Genomic DNA, 20,000 nt, shown 5'->3' on the forward strand with positions numbered 1-20,000 from the left:
AAGCAATTTTATTTTTAAAAAAACAAAAAATACCTAGATGAAATACTTATATTTAAATTAAGCTAAATTAATATATCCTATATATAAGGGTATTTAATTAATTATTAATTTTTTATTTATACATGTATTTTAAGCAATTTTATTTTAAAAAAAACAAAAAATACCTAGATGAAATATTTATATTTAGCTAAATTAATATCTCATATATATATATAGGGGGGAGGGGATGGGGTTTGTAATTAATTTTTTTTTAAAATTAGTAAAAATTATATATATATATTGTTTTATTTTTTTGTTTATATAGTTATAGATGTCCATGGTACAATGGTCGCCCAGGTATCCATACAGGAAGGTATAGCCATTACCCATATGTGCTGGTCGTGCGAAAAGTTCAAAATGGACGACACGGATGACCAGCAGCAGCAGCAACAGCTGCTGCTGCTGAAGACCAACAACAACAACAACATCAATGGTAGCACTTCCGAGACCAACACTACCGGCAACGCCTCCACCACTGCCACCGCCGCAGCCGCTAAACTACCCGTACACTCGCTGGCCGTTACCTTTATCGAGGGTACCATCTATATCATGCAAAACTATGACGACTTGTTTCCGATTATCATCCGATCGCAGCTGTTGTCCACCAAAATTGAGTGGTCAAACAATGGCGAACTGTTGGCCATTGCCGGCCATCAGATCAGGGAATCACGATTGGATCCGCTAAGCGGTGACCATTCGTTTACCTATCGTAATGTCCTGATGTTCTATACATATACCGGTCAATTGAGACTCCGCTACGAACTGGAGTGTCAACAATACCCGATTACGGCCATAACATGGGGTCATTCGGACAAACGACTGTTCATAGCTACCGGTCCTGTACTATATATTGCATGGATAACCAAACGTATACCCACTTTACAGTTACTGTCCAAACTGTCCATATATGGTTGTCTGGCACCGGGTGCCGATGACAAATGTACCGATCAATTGCCACTACCCGGGCGTTTGCAGTCATCAGTGGCCCAACTATTTCATCCGACTCTACAGTGCTATCTACCCGATCTGACCCAATTGCGTGATTTTGTATCGAAACCGCCCGACAATAATACCCGATTGCACTGTACAATGATACGGCACGAAGAGGACGACTATCTGACCAGCAGTACAACCTATATACTGTATCTGGAATATCTTGGCGGACTCGTACCGATACTCAAGGGTAAACGGGCCTCAAAATTGAAACCCGAATTTGTTATCTACGATCCGCAACTCGATAGGCCGGCCACTACCACCACTACCGGCAGTGGCCAATCGTCGGGTGGATCGACACCGTACGCCACCTCATCGGAGGACAGCGAATGCGACGACCCGTTTGGCGTCGGCGGTGGCGGCAGCGGCGCCGGTAGTCAACAATCGCCATCGACTAGACGTAGACGTCGGCGCTTTCGTCATCACTTTCAGCGGCGGTCGTCGCGCAACAACAACAACAACAGTAGTAACGAGTCGTCCAATACGTCCTTAACGTCAAACACCGGTAGCACTGGTGGCGGCGGGTCGTCATCATCGGCGGTATCGGCGACGTCGCCCCACAAATACCCGGACGAACTGCCCGAACACGAAAAGCTAGTATTGGTTACATCCAATATATGGGGTACCAAATTCAAGATACTTGGCCTCAGCGATTGGCTACCGTCCCAATTGGGCTCAATTACCTATCGGACCAGTCTATTGCATCTACAGCCACGGCAGATGACACTGTCGATCAAAGAGTTGGGCGAAAAACGGGGCGCCGATCCGTCGTATCCATCCTATTGTTGTTCACCGATTAAAGGCTACGAAACCAATAATAATAATAATAACGGATCGATGATAATGATGTCATCGGACTCGGAGGACGAAGCGGCCATGTCCTATATGATGGACATGGATTCAAGTGTACCCATTGCACCGATGACACCGTTCAAAAGTAGTCTACTGGCCAACAATAATACCGGCAATGCCAACAACAATACTAATAATAATATGTTGTTGTTTGGCGGCCAAAACAACCGGACAACTGTATCGCCCGAAAAGCGGCCAACCTATCAGTTTAGTAGCCGATCGGTCAATGATTTTACTACAGGAGCCGCCGCTGCTGCCGCTGCCGCAGCCGCGGCCAGTGGTGAAGAGTTTCTGACATTACAAATACACGGCGACCTACACTATCTGGAGATGAGTAGCGGCAGCGGCAGCGGTCCGTCATCGACAGTACATCCGATTCCCAGTACGGCTACCACTACGACAACAGTCAAACCAACGATGACAACGACTGGTGGTCCCAACACCGCCAACAACACCGCCATATCATCGACAATATCGACGCAAACCAGTTTCCAGTCGATTACCGATTTACTAAACTCGTTGACAGCCCTGGAAAAGACAACTCAGACACTGTTTTCGCCGATAATTGAGTCCAAATCGGTTGTCGCTCCTGTTGTCAGTGATCATCACTACTACCACAATCATCATCATCAGCAGCAGTCATCGGCTGACGACTCGTTTAGCCGATTGGCTGCCAAACGTTTTACAGCCGCCGCCGCCGAACTACCCGTTAGTTATTATTCGCTAAATAGTGTTGGCGGCGGCGGCGGTAAGTGTCCATTGGAACCGTTGCACCATTCAATGGCACTGATCAATCTGAACAACAACAACAGTGATCATTGTCACCACAAGACATCCACTACCGCCAACACTACACCCGATTCGCCAAACGTTTCGCCGCCAAAATCCATGCGCTATAAGATTACCCACAAAAAGGAAAGTCCCCGCAAATCAAGTGTTTCGTGTATTGAATCCGATTTGACTACGGCTGCCGCCCAACAGAGTCGCCGCTCTGAATCAACTAACGGCGCGGCCACCACCAATGTTACCACTATTGTGGCCGCTAAATATGCAGCGGTAACGGCGGCGTCAGTATCCAGTCCTAAACATCAACGCCGTGGAATCGGCGGCGGCGGTTATTCTACTAGTTTCGGTGGTGGTGTTGCCACCGCTGCTTCCGCATCGCCGACATCGGTAATGGCCAGTACTGGCACGTGGGGCGCACTATCGGCACTGCATTCGGAGTCGGCTATTGACCAGAAATCGCTGATCACCTCAACAACAACAACAACGACAAACGATTTTCGTTATATCGACGACATCGATACCGAAGCCACCGACAGTGCCGCCGCCGACTCGTTGCTGTTGTCGCGGCAACCGTCTGTAGTCGGCTATCAAAAGTGTCGTACCATTACCTCTACCGCTACGGCCGCCGCCGCCGCCGCCGCCGCTGCCACCGGTCCTCACACTAGTTATAGTCAAACTAATAGCAGTAAACAGCGTCGGCTAACATTGAAAGCCCCGACACCACCACCACCACCAACAACAACAACAATAAAACAGTGCCATAATATTGATGCCCATCATAACCATCATAACCATCATCATCAGCAACGACACAATCATCCAAACTCTTGTCCAAACAACCGATCATTTGACGAAACAGATACCGAAGCCGATAACGACTATCCGGACTATTGTGATAATACTGTCGCCGCCGCCGACTCCTCTTCATATGTGACCACCAAATGTCTAGCCATGAAACCCAATACTAATAATAATAGTAAACTTAAGGACAAAAAGTTTTTGTTGACCACAACCACAACCACCACGGGTTCATCCAATACCAGTGTCTTCAGCAGCTGCTCAACAAATCAGTGCTCAAACCATCGCCCGATGATGACTACTACTACCACTACTAACAGTTGTTCCGTACAGACAACAACACCATCGTCATCGACATCGTTATCGTCGGCGTCATTATCGGCCGATTTGTTTGATAAGATAGCATCGCTGGCGTCGATGACCTCACGTTCAAGGAGTACGTCCCGTACGGACATCAACAACACTGATCCGCCGCCGCCGCCGCTGCTATTATCCGCGCCGCCAGCACTGGTCCATAATAGGCCGCCCTATTTGAACAGACATCGGGGTAGTCTACCGCACGCACTGTTGGCCACCACCGCCGCCACCAGTCCCAGTAGTATTGAGACTATTATGCCGATGACCGCTACAACACGTGCTAACACTGCGGCCGCCGCTGCCTCGAGTCGGTTGCCGTTATCGTCGGCATCGCTTATCAATCGTAGTCTACCGGCTTCGCCACTGTTGGGCGTCGCCGCCCGTCAACAACAAACGCAACAACAAAAGAGGCGCACATCTCAGGGCAAGAGTCTACTGTATAGTCCAATGATGTTAAAGAAAGTAATGAAACAAAAGTAAGTGTTTTTTTTATTGTTAATAATAATAATAATTATTATTATTTTGATTTTGTTGTTAAGGAATATTCTGTATTCAAAAACTAGATTTTTATTTTTTATAATAATTATTATTTTGATTTTTATTTTGTGAAAGAATATTCTGTATTCAAAAAAACTAGATTTTTAATTTTTTTTATAAGAATAATAATTATTATTTTATATTTTGATTTTGTTGTTAAGGAATATTCTGTATTCGAAAAACATTTTTAAAATTTTTTTAAAAATTAATTTATTAGTTATAAAACACAGTTACACACTGTACACAGTTTATACTGTATATTAAGTGTACATATCTATAGATACCTTATCTACCATACATTATACAGCAGTATAATAGATAGGCGTAAATAAAATTAATAAAAAAATTAATAATAATTATATGATTAAAAAAAATTTTATGAGATAATAATAATAATAAAAAAAATAATCATTGATTATAGGGTCATAAGTTTATATACAGTATATATTATAGTACTATATACTATATACACATACATGCGGTATATATAATGTATATAATATAAGTTAAATTCAGTATAAATTTTATGTAAGTTATGTGAAAATAGCGTTAAAAACAAAATATTTTGATTTCTATTATATATTATTATATTATATTAGATTTTATATATAATTTATATACCGCTATATATATATATATATATATATATATATATATATATATATATATATATATATACCGGTATATGACTTAATATAGTTAATATTTAATGAATTCAGTTAATATGATAATAAAAATAATAATGATAAAAGTTATTAGTAAAGCTATTTACGATATTATTATTATTATTATTATTATTATTAAGTTATATTTATGTTCAATTTATATCATACTTACAGTATATATACTGTATATATATAGTACTATAAATTATAAGAGTACAGTATATTATCATTATTATGATTTAATTTAATATTATATATAAGGCTATACTGTAAGTACAGTATAAGTACAATACAACAACAAAAAATTAAAATCCAATTTACACTCCATTAGACCCATTAATTTCAATATAAATTAATTATTATGATATCAACAACAAAATAATAGTATTTATTATTATAATACTGTATTTCAAGCTATTATGTATACATTTATGTGATTTGTTTTTACTTTATTATTATTATATAAATTTTAATATATAATATACAGTATTTATTCTGTATGTATTTTATTTGAATAGCTAATCAAATATTATATTATTTTTAAAAAATATTATGATTATTTATAATTAATAATAATTATAATAATACTGTACTTTAAAAAAAAGTTTTCAAAGTTATTAAACAAAAAAAATGTTTAAAAAATAAAGTATTTATTATATATATATATAAATATATGTCAATATAATCTTAACATAAAATTATTTTTTTATTATGCTATGTAAATATTGATTATTTTATTAAATTATATATATATATTTTTTTAATTTTATTATTTTATTTTATTTGATTAGTCATAAAGTTATAGAGAATTTTATTTTATTTTTATTTTATTTTTTAAAAAAGTATTAAATCAAATAAGTAAATTGAAAATATATATATATATATATATATATATATATAGTATTATATTAATAATAAACTCTATGTAAATATTTATTACAATTTATTATTTATTTTTTTTTATGAAAAATATTTATGTTGTTGGGTTTCACAGTATAATAATAATAATACAAATAAAACAAAATTCAAACAAAAATATGTTTATAATATAAAGAGAAAAAATCAATATTTTTATTTTTAAAAATATATTATTATTAAAAAATATATAAATTATTACTATTACTATATAATTATTATTTAAGTATTATATAAGTTAATATTGTACTATATATATATATATATATATATATATATATATAGTAAATGTTTGTAAATGTAATGTGAAAAACAATTTTTTAAATAATAAATATTATTTATTATATTAATATATTAATCAATAGAAAAATCAAAAATAATATTTATTATTTGAAAATTGTTTTTCACATAATATTTACCACACATTTACTGTATATATATATATATCAATAATATAATATATAACTTATATAAGGAAACCTTATGCATCTATTAATCAATTATTATAAAATAATTTAAACAAAAAATAATTTTAAAATAAATATTATATATATATATAATTATATCAATAGAAAAATAAAAAAAATAATATTTATTATTATTTGAAAATTGTTTTTTACATAATATTTACCACACATTTATTGTATATATCTATATATATCAATAATATTAATAATAGTATTAACTTATATAAGGAAACCTATTAATCAATTATTATAAAAATAATTTAAACAAAAAATAATAATTATTTTTAATTTTTTTCATTTTTAGACTAAACTATTTGGACTGTAGTTCCGAAACGGATCAGACCAGCGATGATGACGACGACGACGACAACGATGTCTACATCGATGGTCATCATCAACAACAACACCAACACCAACAGCCAGTAATGGACAACAACAACAACAATGATTACCAGAATCTTGAATCGTTTCAGCGGCGGAACCACTTCTTGGCGAAGAAAAATAAATTCAAAATGAAACGCCGTAACAGTCGTGTGAAACCCAGAGGCGGCGAATCATCGAAAGAGGACGACCTGAACGGTAGTGGCAGTGGCCGACATCGGGAAACCTATCGTGAGTTTACATTGCATAATAAGGCCCCCCTTTGGAATGAGGTCAGCCAAGTCTATCAATTGGATTTCGGCGGTCGGGTTACACAGGAATCGGCCAAAAATTTCCAAATTGAATACCAGGGCAAACAGGTATGTGCTAATAATTTATTTATTTTTTTGTTTGAAAAAAACTAACTGACCTCCCTGTAACCCCCTCTTTCCCAGTAACCCCTATTCCTGTAACCCCTATTCATGTAACCGCTTTTCCCGGAACCCCTATTCCCGTAACTCCCTATTCCCGTAACCCCCCTTTCCCGAAACCTATTTTCCCGTACCACCCCACCCTCATAGGCACCTTTACTACAGTTATCAGTATATACTAATATATATATAGAGTATATGAAAATTATAATATTAATTATAATTCAATTGAATTATTATTTATATTTTCATTTTTAATTGCTTTTATTTTTTGGTTTTATCTATAAATTATTATTTAAACTAAATATATATATATATTTATAAATATAATATTATTATTTTTTTCAACAATCAAATATCAAATAATTATATTAATATTATTATATATATATTTAATATCTAGGTAATTATTATAATATTGATTATAAATTTGATATAAAATTAAAAATATTCTATATTTATAATTATTAGCTATAGGTTTTAAATTATTTTTTTACAAAAAATAATGATTTTATTTTTTAAACTTAAATTTATCATTTTCAATCTAATGTAATTTAAGCATAATTTTATTTTATTTTTAATTAGATTACTTATTTATTCATTAATTTTTAGTTAATTTTTTTGTTGTATAAATTAAATATTCAATATATAATATAATAATAAATATATGCAAATATATGCAAATTTATATTATATTATATTTTATATATATATATATATATATATATATAATGTTATGTATTCAATACTAGTATATAATATATATATATATACTAATGTACCGTATATTACAATATGTGTTATTCACTTTACATATTATAGTAGAGTTAATATAGTATATAATATATAATATAATATAATATTTAGGAAAATTAATTTTAACATTTGAATAACTAATGAGACAATAATTTTTATTATTATATCCAATGTATACTATACTACAGTATAATCCGTATATAATAATAATGAAAATATTTAACGCTATTATCATTATCTAGTATAACGTAAATACAGTATAATGAAAGTAATTAAATGTCGACCTAATTATTATATATTATATATATATATATATATAGCTTAAATAATTTCAACATAAGCCACAAAAATCAAGTAGTAGTAGTAGTAGTAGTCGTATTAGTGATAATGATAATTATCACCCAAAAAAAAATAAATGAAAATTATTTGACCCTAAAATAAGTAGCGGGTATTATAGGGATAATTATTATAGTATTATACTATAGTATAGTTTGCGTAAATAATATACTAAATAAACAATTTTTTTAATAAAAAAAACTTTATCACTATATCTACTATTGTATTAACTCATTACAAGAATATTCTGTATATTATTGTTGTTTAATATATTTTCTATTATATATATAATAGAAAATATATTAAACAACAACAACAACAATATACAGAATATTCTTGTAATTGGTTAATACAGTAGTAGATATAGTGATATATATATATATATATATATATATATATAATATATGATATATATATATACTTATTATTGTATTATAATATATATATTGTTGTTGTTATTTAATAGGTTATGCAATTCGGCCGAATTGATGGCAATGCCTATACATTGGACTTTCAATACCCGTTCAGTGCATTACAGGCACTGGCCGTTGCATTGGCTAACGTTACCCAACGTTTAAAGTGACCCCCCTCCTGATCACCCCCACTGATAACCCACTTATTATTGATAGGGGGTCAAAGGTTATGTAAATATACCTGTATATATAATGTATATAGTATTTATGTGTACAAAAACAATACAATAGTTATATATATATATATACTGTATATACATATATGTAATTATTTAATAATTAATTAAATGTTTAATTAATGTTTAATTCTAGTCATTCATTATAGTGATTAGCATCAAAAAAAATAATTATGAGATTTTTTTTTGTTTTTTTATTGTCTTTTAAAAATATATTATAATTATTTTTTGTTTGTTAAAAATAATTAAATAAATGCCTTTTTAATGACTACTTAAACAAAATTTAAAAAAAAACAGAGAGATTATGAAAAAACAGAGATATATATATATAATTAGTTGTTTTTTTGTGTAAAAAACAAATAATTTTTTTTAGTTATATAACTTATAAAATGCATTTTTAATTAACTAATGACAGTATTATATATATATTAAAAAATCATTATTTATTTAAATAATTAATATTAAATTTATTTAAAAAAAATAATAAATAAATAAAATTATTTTTTTAGCTTTCTCTCTAATGCCTTTTTTTCTTTAAAAAATTAATTAATTAATGATTTTAAATTTTAACAAAATTTTTTTGTTACAATAAAGTGTATTATAAAACTTTATTATATTTCTAATTAATTTTAGATTATTTTTTTTTGTTGTCAACAACAAAAAAAACTTCACTAATATATAAGTAATTATTTAATTAGTTTTTTTGTTGTTTGAAACAAATTTGTTCAAAAAAAAAAAATCTTTAATTACAAAAATATTTTATGTTTTTTTTTGTTTAAAAAAACTAATGTTTGTTTTTACTGTAAAAATAATAATAATAATAATAATATATTTTTCTTCAAGTAGTGTCTTATTATTAAATTGTTGGTAAAAATAACAGACAAAAAAAATATTTATATGTTTTTTATTTAATAATAATAATATATATATAAAACGCTATGTGTTTTAGATTTTAAATATACAGTATTTTTTGCCAGTTTTATATATATATATATATATATATATATATATATATATATATATTAGTTTTATTTTCTACACCGAAAAAAAATAGTCATAAAAAGTCATAAATATTCATTAAATAGCGTTTTAAAAGTTATCAAAATAATAATAATAATACTAAACTTAAAGTAAATTATTGAGCCATAAGTAATAGCGATATTATATAATAATAATAATAATAATAATACATTTTCGTTAGTTTTATATTATTATTATAAATAATAATAATAATAAAATAAATTTATAAAATTTATTATTATTATTATTACAGTAATAGTAGTGTTAAAGTTATTTACTTATATTATATATATATAAGTAAACCTTGATTTTCATAAATCATAATTCATTTACTGTACATTAAACACTATATAAATATATAAAAATTTAATTAAATTAAATAAAAAACTTATATTTAATAAAATAAAAATGATATTTAACTTATTCTGTATATAATATTTAAAATAAAATAATTAAATAAAATAAGTGTATTTAATTAAAGTGTAAAATAAAATCAAATTAAACCATATTATATTACTGTAAATATAAATATATAATAATAAATAATATATTATTTAAAAATTTTAAGATATATTTATTGTATATATATAATTGTAATTTATATTTAATATAAATAATTTCAAACAAACAAACAAAAGTTATTAACAAATTAATTAATTTTTTTTAAATACAAAAATATTATATCCATTCAATAAATATCATTCAATTTGTTTGTATGCATAGAGAATAAAAACATTAAATAATCATAAATGTATTTAAAATTTTTATAATTTATTTGTTTTAAAAATATCTAAATCAAAGTTGCAATTATTTTCGGTGATAAAAAAATGAGTAATTAATTAATTATTTAATTTTTTGTTGACTAAAATATTTTTTAGAAAATTGCTGTACAAAAAAATTATAGATAATAATTGTGAAATAATTTTTAAAATATATATACTGTATATAAAATATTCATTAATTAATTAATTATAATTAAAATAAATATTCACTTTTACTTAAAAACAAAACAAAAAAAGTTAGATAAAAAAAATACTCAAAAAAAATTAATTAAATAATTAATTATTATTTTAATTAAATTATTGTATAAAAGATTTATAATTATTATTATTATTATTTAAAATTTCTAAAATATTTCATTTCATAATATGTATGTAGAATTACAAATAGGATGTGAGGAGGTAGGGGGTGGGGTGGGGCGCATATTAATGGGGGGGGGGGGGGAGTGTGGGTGACTAATAATAACAATAATACACAATAAATATATATACACACAATTAATGTTGTTATTGTTGTAAACAATTATATTTAATTATTATTATTATTATTATTATTAAAATTAGATTAAAATTAATTAGTTAACTAATTATATATATAAATGATTTGACACCTAAACTAAATCAATTGTCTCAATGGGTGTCAGTTTAATCTTTTTTCGGGGAATCAATATATTGGGACTCTTATCGTGTTTAACGGCAACCGCCGCCGTCGGTAGTGATTGTTGTTGTTGGCCACCAATGACGACACCGTTTTGTTGATTTTGTTGCTGAGACAATGGTTTCGGTCCTTCGGGTAGAACAGCTGCTACTGCTGCTGTTGCTGTTGTTTCGGGAGTCCGCCGTACGCCCGGTGTTATACGTTTCGGTATAAAAAAGTTGGTTATCGACGGCGTCGATATCTTAGGCTTAGCCGATCTGTCCGCTTCAGGTGTGGTCATTACCGACGACGCCGCCGATGATGTGTTGTTCTCTATTACGGTAGTGTTGTTGTTTGCTTTGTTCTTACCGGTACTAACCGGCGATGTTTTCGATGCGTCCGCCGCCTCAGCCGCCGCTATTTCGTCAAAATTAAAGGTCGGGCCGTCGTATGGCTGGCCTAACTCGCCGGCATCGAACGTAATGAATGTGGCAAAACCGTCGGTTGAGGTAACAATCAGCATACGACCGTCGGGCGACCATTGAAGATCGGTTAGTCGCAGATAATGTATTTGCGATACCTGACCGAACGGCAGCGTTTGTTGTGTGTCGTAAAAATAGACCGAATCCTGGGTGGCCACTGCAAACACTATTCGGTACGGATATCTATATATATATATTTGTTGTACCGGTAATTATCGGTAAATTAAGAAAACAATTAATAATTAATTAATTTTTAAAAAAAATTAAAAAATAATTACTGAAATTGATTTTCAATATTTTCTTGTAGTTTAAACAATTTTGGACAACAGCTGACAGCAATGGTATACTTTTTCGATGGCAAATAAAATGATGGCCTAAACAATAGAAAACAAATAATAATAATAATTATTATTTAACAATTACACACCGAAAAAAATTAATAATTTTTTTTTTAATTAATTAATTAATTAAATACTTATTCAACGATTTTCTTTCAAATATATAAGTAGTGTTTATATATTTGTTTGCGTCTTCATTGTTACTGTTGTTGGTGGCGGTAGTGGTGTCACCACCGTTGCCGCTGATGTTTTTATCATCGTTAAGCTCTAATATACCGGACGGTGCTATGAGAAACTCGCCGCCGGGACTGAACGCCAATCGGCGGCAAAACGACCGCAAAGTGTCGTCATAGAACAATCGGGAGGACGAACTTTTGCCGCCACCTTCGCCGAGGAGGCCATCATCTCCGGTACGCATTTTGCATACTCGGTAAACAGTTCGGCCCGATTTGACATCAATTAATCGCATATTACGATCGTTCGATAGAGTGGCCACATATTTGCCGATTGGGTCGAAGGCAACGCCCTGAACGAAACCCTTGTGTTCGACAATCTTATGCAATTTGGTACCCTTGGCTACGTCCCATATGATGGCCGTATTATCGACGGATGCCGATGCCAGACGTTGGCCATCCGGCGACCAGCACACGTCCGATACGTCCTGGACGTGTCCGCGTAATATTTTCCACGGTTTCCATACTTCCGTAGCAATTACTTCGTCTTCGCCGAACGGCTGTTCTACTACTACTACTGATGAGGCGGTGGCGGCAGCGGCTGCGGTGGTAGTGGTGGTCAACGAAATGGCGTCGGCTTGTCGTTCCAGTATTTGTATCTCATCGTCGTCTTCTTCTTCTTCGCTATTTTTGCCATTGTTTTTCACACAAAACTCTTGTCGTTTGTTTCTATTGGCAACTATCGGCTGTACAGCCGATATGGGTTTGACATCACCACTACTATCGACGCCGTTGTTGTTGTTATTGTTGTTGGACTCCATTCGCCACAAATAGATAACCCATTCGTCATCGCCGGCGGCCAACATATTGTCCTCAGGGTTCGGCGAAAATCTAACCACATTTACTGGTCGCTGATGTTTTGTCAGATCGGCCAGACATTCAAGGGTAACATTGGGTAGGCGTTTATTGGCCGCTGATTTACCGGTTGATTCGGGTTTATTTTTATCAGCGGCGGTGGTGGCCATCGACTTGTTGTTGTTGTTGTCGTTGATAGTTGTCTTCCATATGATAACATGCGAATCATTGCCGCTGGTGGCTATCCTATAGGACACCTGTCCATCGTTGTTTGCCGATAGCACCCGATTCTGTAGATCAACACTCAGTATGGGATCTCTGTTATGCCAGGATATCTGCGGCGTGTATGACCTCATGATGATGATCGTCGGTAACGACGACTACAACAACTATCACTTAAAACAATTGAATAATCTTGTAGTTGATCCGCGCGGGCGGGCGTTGAAAACCAAAAAACACTTCCGTTTGTTTGTTTGTGTTTGATTGGACTGCTGTTTGTCTGTCTGTCTGTCTGTCTTTACCACCGATGACAATGACGACTACGGCCTATAATATAATCATCGGTTTTATTATTATTATTAATACTAATTGATTGATACAAACAAACAAAACAAAACAAAAAAAAAGTTATAATTTTTTGTTGTTTTTGTTTTGTTATAAATCAATGATTACTTACACACACTGTATGTATGGATATATAACACGCGTGTGTTATCGGGTAATCGGGTTTCCCGCGGGTCGGGAGACAGCCAATCGACTATATAGTTGCCGGTAATTAATGGATCAAATCAATGGATCAATTGATTGATTTGATTTTTTTTGGTCATAACTTTTTTTTTTAATTTTGTTTTGTTTTGTTTGATATTATTATTATTATTATTTTAACCGCAAATACAATACACTAATACAACTAAAACTGTAATAATAATAATAATAATAATAATAATAATTAATACAAATATACTGTATATTTGTTAAAAAAAAACTTTAATTTTTATTATTATTTTTATTAATACCAAATTCATTGTGAAGTTTATTATTATTATTATTATTAGTATATATTTTTTGGCGCATTTTATTCCCAATTACTATACCATCAATAATGTTGTCAATTAGTCGTTTCAAACAAACATATAATATTCATCGGATATCACATGTTTTTCGACGTTATTTATGTCCATTTTTATAACATTAATACAATTTTTCAATGACTGCAATATCTCTCTCTCTCTCTCTCTCTCTCTATAACTCTATAACTCTCTCTATCTCTCTCTCTCTCTCTCTCTCTCTCTCTATAACTCTCTATAACTCTCTATCTCTCTCTCTCTCTATAACTCTCTCTCTCTCTCTCTCTATAACTCTCTATAACTCTCTATCTCTCTCTCTCTCTATAACTCTCTCTCTCTCTCTCTCTATAACTCTCTCTCTCTGTGTTTGTGTTTAGTATTTTGACCGCTATTTTGAAGTTTTATTTTATTTATTACTTAATATATATATAATATTTCATACGATATGTAATAATAATAATAATAATAATATCATATAATCATTGAGGATATTATCACCGGATAACTGATCCCAACGAACAACAAGAATATTATAACCCATTGATTGTTATTATTATTATTATTTTAAATTCAGTACTGAATGTGTGATTCAGGCGTGTCTTTCACTTCTTCATCGGTTTTTTGTTTGATACGAAAGAAGAAAAATGAAACGAAAGACCGTTTCCGATAAGTCTTCGGCGGCGACGACGATGACGACGACGACGACGAAGACAATGACCGCCACCAACACCAACAACAACAACCAGAAGAAGACACCGACAAAAAGTGTTGCCAACAGCGGCAGCGGCGGCGATATAGACCGCAATACCACCGATACAACCGCCGATGATGACGACGACACAGCCATTGTCTACAAGAATGGAAATCTGGTCCGACTTTTACTTAAAGACTTTATGTAAACAAACATTTTGATTGATTGATTGATTTCATTTTGCGGACACTTTTTGATGACTTGTTATTGTTGTCTCACAGGACATACAAACGGGTAGAGATTACGGCCGGACCGCATCTGAATCTGGTATTGGGTCCGAACGGTACCGGCAAGTCGGCACTGGTCTGTTCGATAATTATCGGTTTAGGCGGCGAACCGTCCACTACTGGCCGATCGGGTCATTTAGGTATTGAATATATACATTAGCTATGGATAAGCTATTGGTTTTTATCGGGTAATTGATTACATCACTTACAGGCGAATACATCCGATTCGGGTGCGATCTGGCACTGGTCGAGATCGAGCTGTACAACGACACACCCAATGCCAAGAACTATCTGATCCAACGGGTCATACAGAAAAAAACGACATCAACTTCAGGGAAAACTGAATTCACGTCATCGTTCAAACTGAACGGCCGTGAGGCCACCCGTACGGCTGTCCGCGAGTTTACCCACCAACTGAACATCAATGTCGACAATTTGTGTCAATTCCTACCCCAGGAACGTGTCCTACAGTTTGTCGCTATGGACAAGAAAACACTGTTGGAATGTACGGAAAAAGCGGCCGGCGATCAGCAAATGTTTGACAATCATCAGCAACTGGTCGCGTTGGCCAAAGATATTAAAAAATTGAATGCAATCAACAGTAACCTAACGGATCAGATCAGTAGCGAACGTGAACAACAGGCTCGGGCTGAGGAGGAATTGCGTCGGATTGAAGAACGAGATAAATATAAGACGGATATCCAGTGGTTGGTAAAGAAGAGGCCGTGGATTGAGTACGAAGACAAACGAGTCGAGTATCAGACGGCTAAGGATGAACTGTTGGAGAAGAAACAAAATCGTCAGACATTGCAACGGGTATTGGATCCGTTAAAATCGGAGACCAACAATGCCCGCAAAGCGGCGGCCGTGAGTCATCAGAAAAAGACCGATTCGGGCCAACAGTTGGCATCAGTGGCCAAATCTATTGAACCATTAAAAGTGAAAATCGAACAATTGTTTGATAAGATACGCGAAGAAAAGTCCCGATATTTTGAACAACAAAATAACGATCGAAAACGATTGGCAACATTGAAGAAACTGGAATCAGATTTAACGGATTTGCGGACACAATACGAAAATATCAACGAAGATGACGGCGACGGCTTGGATACGGAAGCCATTGACAGACAAATCCAGGATATTGTCAAACGTTTACATTCGCTGAACAAAGATATTGAAAAATCCAATCAATCGCGTGTTCGCTTGAAAGAAGAAAGAGATCAGTTGGCTATCCAGAAGAATGGTCTGGAAGTGGAAAAACGTAATATCGAAGACATATTTCGCAAACGATTGGCTAAACTTCGGGAATTGGATCCGTCGGCTTATAAAGCGTACGAATGGCTACAACAACAAGACGACCAACGTTTCCGACGGCGTATATATCCGCCGATTATGACCCAATTGGACATCGAACGGCCAGATTGGGCCAAATATGTCGAGTCGGCCATCAATAACCGCGATCTGAGTGCATTCATATGCGAAGATGCCGACGACCTGCGGGAGTTTACCCAATCGTTACAACAGGAACTCAACTTACGGGTCAACGTAGTGATGGCACCGCGCGAATCGCTGGATCAGTTCGACTCGTGCGATATCAGTCGACTAAAACGTTACGGTGTCTACTCGACTGTACGCGATATGTTTAGCGCACCCGATACCGTAGTGGCCTATCTGTGCAAAACCGGTTACTTGCATCAGATACCAGTCGGCAATTCGGATACCGATAAACATTTCCAGAACGACCTGTTCGGCCGTTTCAAACGTATCTATACGGGAAACTCGTTGCACGTGATTACTACCTCACGATACGATCAGCATCGGGTAACGACCAGTTCGGCCGTACGTGAGGCCCGCTATTTGAATTTGACTGTCGATAGGGAACAGTTGACACAGATTAACCGTAAACTGGAAATATTGACCGAGAAATTGACCGGAGTTTACGATGAAATCAAACTGATTGAACAACAATTAGCCGATTTAGCGGCTGAATCAAAGTCATCGAAAGATAAAAAGATATTTTTGGAACAAAAAAAGAACGAAAAACTAGTATTGGAAACAAAGATTAACGAAAAACTGTCGGCAATTGACCGATATAGGCGTCAATCGATCGATTTGCCGGCAATTAAACGCAAAACTGAGGACAGTATCGGTAAACTAGAAGAAAAACTAATCGATTTATCCACGGATCTGAACAAATGTGTCCGAAAATGTGTCCAATCGAATACGGAAAATTTATTGGCCAAACTGGTCGATCGTTTTGCTCGGCAACGGCAGCAACTGGCCGAACGAAAACTGGCCAAAGCTACCAATCAGTTCGAAGGTATTAATCAAGAAATTCGGCGACTAGAAGAAGTGGTACACGATATCAAACGCGAAGCCAAACGTTTGAGGGATGCGGCCAAAGATCAATCGGGTTTCGATGTTAACGATTGCGATGACCAGACACGTGAAAAGTTTGATTCGCTGCCGAATACGGTCGACGAAATCGACACACATATCGGTACACTACGGCTACGTATGAATAGTATACTCGATGCCGACGATACTGTTCGCGACCAGTATAACGAACGACAGCGTACTATTGAACGACGCGGACGTGACCTACAGGCCCGGCAATCGGAACTGAGCGATAAACAGAAACGTCTGGATCAGCTGAAAAACCAATGGCTGCCAGCATTGGAACACCTAATAGATAGGATTAACCAGAATTTCGGTAATTTTATGGACCGATTGAACTATGCCGGCGAAGTTGGTCTCTATAAGCCGCCAAACGATTTGGTAAATAAAACCTTAAAAAACTAAAATAATAATTGTTTTTGGTATTTATCGGTAATTTTTTTTTGATTGTTTATTGTTTTTTCAATTATCGGTTAAATTAAAGGAATCGTACGATGAATACGGTATATCAATCAAAGTCAAGTTCCGTCACACCGAACAGCTCCGGGAGCTGACATCGTTTCAGTCGGGCGGCGAACGTAGTGTATCGACAATGATCTATATGATCGCACTCCAGGAGCTAACGCACGTACCGTTTCGGTGCGTGGATGAAATCAATCAGGTATTTGATTTGATTGACCAGATAACTGGTCACTCTTACCGTACAATTGTACCGATAATTAACAGTCTGTCTAACTGTTTGTCTGTTTTCACAGGGAATGGACGAAAACAATGAACGATCAGTATTTGGTCTGATATCGGAAACATCTGTCCGAACTAATAGTCAATATTTTCTATTTTCGCCAAAATTGTTGACCAACTTATCGTATACACGGGAAATGTCTATACATATTATATTCAATGGTCCGCACATGGAGTTTGATTGGACACGACTGGAACTAATGGATGACGACGAAGACGATGAGGAGGAAGAGTTGGAGGAGGAGGAAGAGGACAGTGATAATGAAGAGGAGGAATGATTTTGTTTCTAATGGTGTAGTCGTCTATACCTGTCTGTCCATAAGCTACCGGTTCTCTCATTCACTCACTCACTCACTCACTCATCGGGACATACAGTATATTATAACTACTGTATTATTATTATTATTATTATTTTAATAACTTTAATAAACAATATATATATATACATATAATATGTTTGCATTTATTAATAACTACTTAACTAAATAAATTTCTAATTGATTTTTTTTTTTTGAAATTATTTATTTGTATTTATAATCGATAATTGTGTGCAATATTTTTTTATATACATATATAAAATACAGATAATTAATTCACAAATAATTCATTCAAGTAATTATAGATAATGAAAGACATGTTATATATATATATACAGTATATATATGTGTGTGTTTGGTCATCAAGTTAGGACACTATATATATATATATATCAGGGTTAAGTAAGGGGGGGGGGGGGGGGGGGTAAGGCCAAAATACCCCCCCCTAAGATCGAGAAATTGGGATTTTACCCCCCCCAGACTTTTTGACCAAATTGAAAAAATTGTCGCTTAAAAACGAGGAGAAATGACCCCCCCCCTAAAATTTCGGCGCCGYAGGCGCCGAAAATTTTTTTGAAATTTATAAAAATTTTAATTTTAGTTGATACTATTTTAGTAAGTGTTTTTATGTTTTTAATATTTATAAAAATCTAATTATTGATTAAAAATAGTTAAAATAACGTTAAAAGTCATCAAAAAATAACATTATTTTAATTAAAATAAACTAAAAAATTAAAAATTACCTATTTGTTGAAAAGAGTAATCATATTACAATTTAAATATAAGTTTAAGAAGTTAATAAAACAATAAATACTTATGTTTTTATTAATAATTTTTAAATTTTAAATAAAAAATTTAAAAATATTTTCAATTTTGTACTTAATATAATTAAACTTTAACGAAATTTGAGTTAAATAAGTAGTATTCAGTCAGTATTTGTATAAAAATAAAAATATATAACAAACTATAAACATTAAGTATTGTTTAAAAAATTAATTATGTTAAAAGTTAAAAATTATTAAAATACTAAAAATAACTCATAGTGTATCATTAATGCTTTTATCAACTATTTTTAAATCTTAAATACATTATTTTATTTTTTTTGTTAAAATTTAAGTTTTTATTAATTTTAAAAAATTTTTTTAAAAAATATTTATTTTTTGTTAAAATTTAAATTTTTGTTAATTTTTAAGTTTTTTAAGTTTTTTTTTATATTTTTGGAAATTTTACCTATTTTCCCGGGAATTTATACGGGAACTTGTGGGAATTTTATTG

General features: G+C 32.9%; 3 protein-coding genes across 3 annotated transcripts in view; 2 read left to right on the forward strand and 1 right to left on the reverse strand.

The window, feature by feature from the left end:
• Positions 1-8,890, forward strand: part of LOC128959042 (tubby-related protein 4-like) — a 13,693-nt gene extending 4,803 nt beyond the window's left edge. The window contains exons 2-4 of the mRNA XM_054304984.1: positions 305-4,301; positions 6,714-7,149; positions 8,759-8,890. Coding sequence (XP_054160959.1) covers positions 305-4,301; positions 6,714-7,149; positions 8,759-8,875 — 4,550 coding nt within the window. The 3' untranslated portion in view covers positions 8,876-8,890. The remainder of the gene's footprint in view (positions 1-304; positions 4,302-6,713; positions 7,150-8,758) is intronic.
• A 2,450-nt stretch (positions 8,891-11,340) lies between these two features.
• On the reverse strand, positions 11,341-14,092 carry LOC128959035 (uncharacterized). Its single transcript, XM_054304978.1, has 4 exons — positions 13,902-14,092; positions 12,335-13,771; positions 12,138-12,233; positions 11,341-12,042 (listed from the first exon to the last, which is right to left on the reverse strand). Exons 2-4 carry the CDS (start codon positions 13,579-13,581, stop codon positions 11,352-11,354), a joined length of 2,034 nt encoding a protein of 677 aa, XP_054160953.1. The 5' UTR covers positions 13,582-13,771; positions 13,902-14,092; the 3' UTR covers positions 11,341-11,351.
• Positions 14,093-14,794: 702 nt separating this feature from the next.
• On the forward strand, positions 14,795-18,811 carry LOC128959085 (structural maintenance of chromosomes protein 5-like). Its single transcript, XM_054305028.1, has 5 exons — positions 14,795-15,187; positions 15,265-15,410; positions 15,482-18,048; positions 18,152-18,328; positions 18,423-18,811. The coding sequence occupies exons 1-5, from the start codon at positions 14,937-14,939 to the stop codon at positions 18,684-18,686; spliced, it is 3,405 nt and encodes a 1,134-aa protein (XP_054161003.1). The 5' UTR covers positions 14,795-14,936; the 3' UTR covers positions 18,687-18,811.
• The last annotated feature ends 1,189 nt before the right edge of the window (positions 18,812-20,000 follow it).

Source organism: Oppia nitens, unplaced genomic scaffold (genome assembly GCF_028296485.1).
Source record: "Oppia nitens isolate AA-2021 unplaced genomic scaffold, nextdenovo-longstitch-racon4-pilon3 scaffold40_pilon_pilon_pilon, whole genome shotgun sequence".
Taxonomy (NCBI): domain Eukaryota; kingdom Metazoa; phylum Arthropoda; class Arachnida; order Sarcoptiformes; family Oppiidae; genus Oppia; species Oppia nitens.

What these genes read in the sequence shown, in the direction of transcription:
- LOC128959035 (XM_054304978.1), bottom strand. Translation starts at nt 13,581, where the DNA reads ATGAGGTCATACACGCCGCAGATATCCTGGCATAACAGAGATCCCATA. An exon ending in GAAAGAAAATCGTTGAATAA is followed by an intron (nt 12,234 to 12,334) that starts GTATTTAATTAA and finishes TCTATTGTTTAG; the next exon opens with GCCATCATTTTATTTGCCAT. An exon ending in AATATTGAAAATCAATTTCA is followed by an intron (nt 12,043 to 12,137) that starts GTAATTATTTTT and finishes ATATATATATAG; the next exon opens with ATATCCGTACCGAATAGTGT.
- LOC128959085 (XM_054305028.1), top strand. Translation starts at nt 14,937, where the DNA reads ATGAAACGAAAGACCGTTTCCGATAAGTCTTCGGCGGCGACGACGATG. An exon ending in CTTTTACTTAAAGACTTTAT is followed by an intron (nt 15,188 to 15,264) that starts GTAAACAAACAT and finishes GTTGTCTCACAG; the next exon opens with GACATACAAACGGGTAGAGA. An exon ending in TGGCCGATCGGGTCATTTAG is followed by an intron (nt 15,411 to 15,481) that starts GTATTGAATATA and finishes CATCACTTACAG; the next exon opens with GCGAATACATCCGATTCGGG.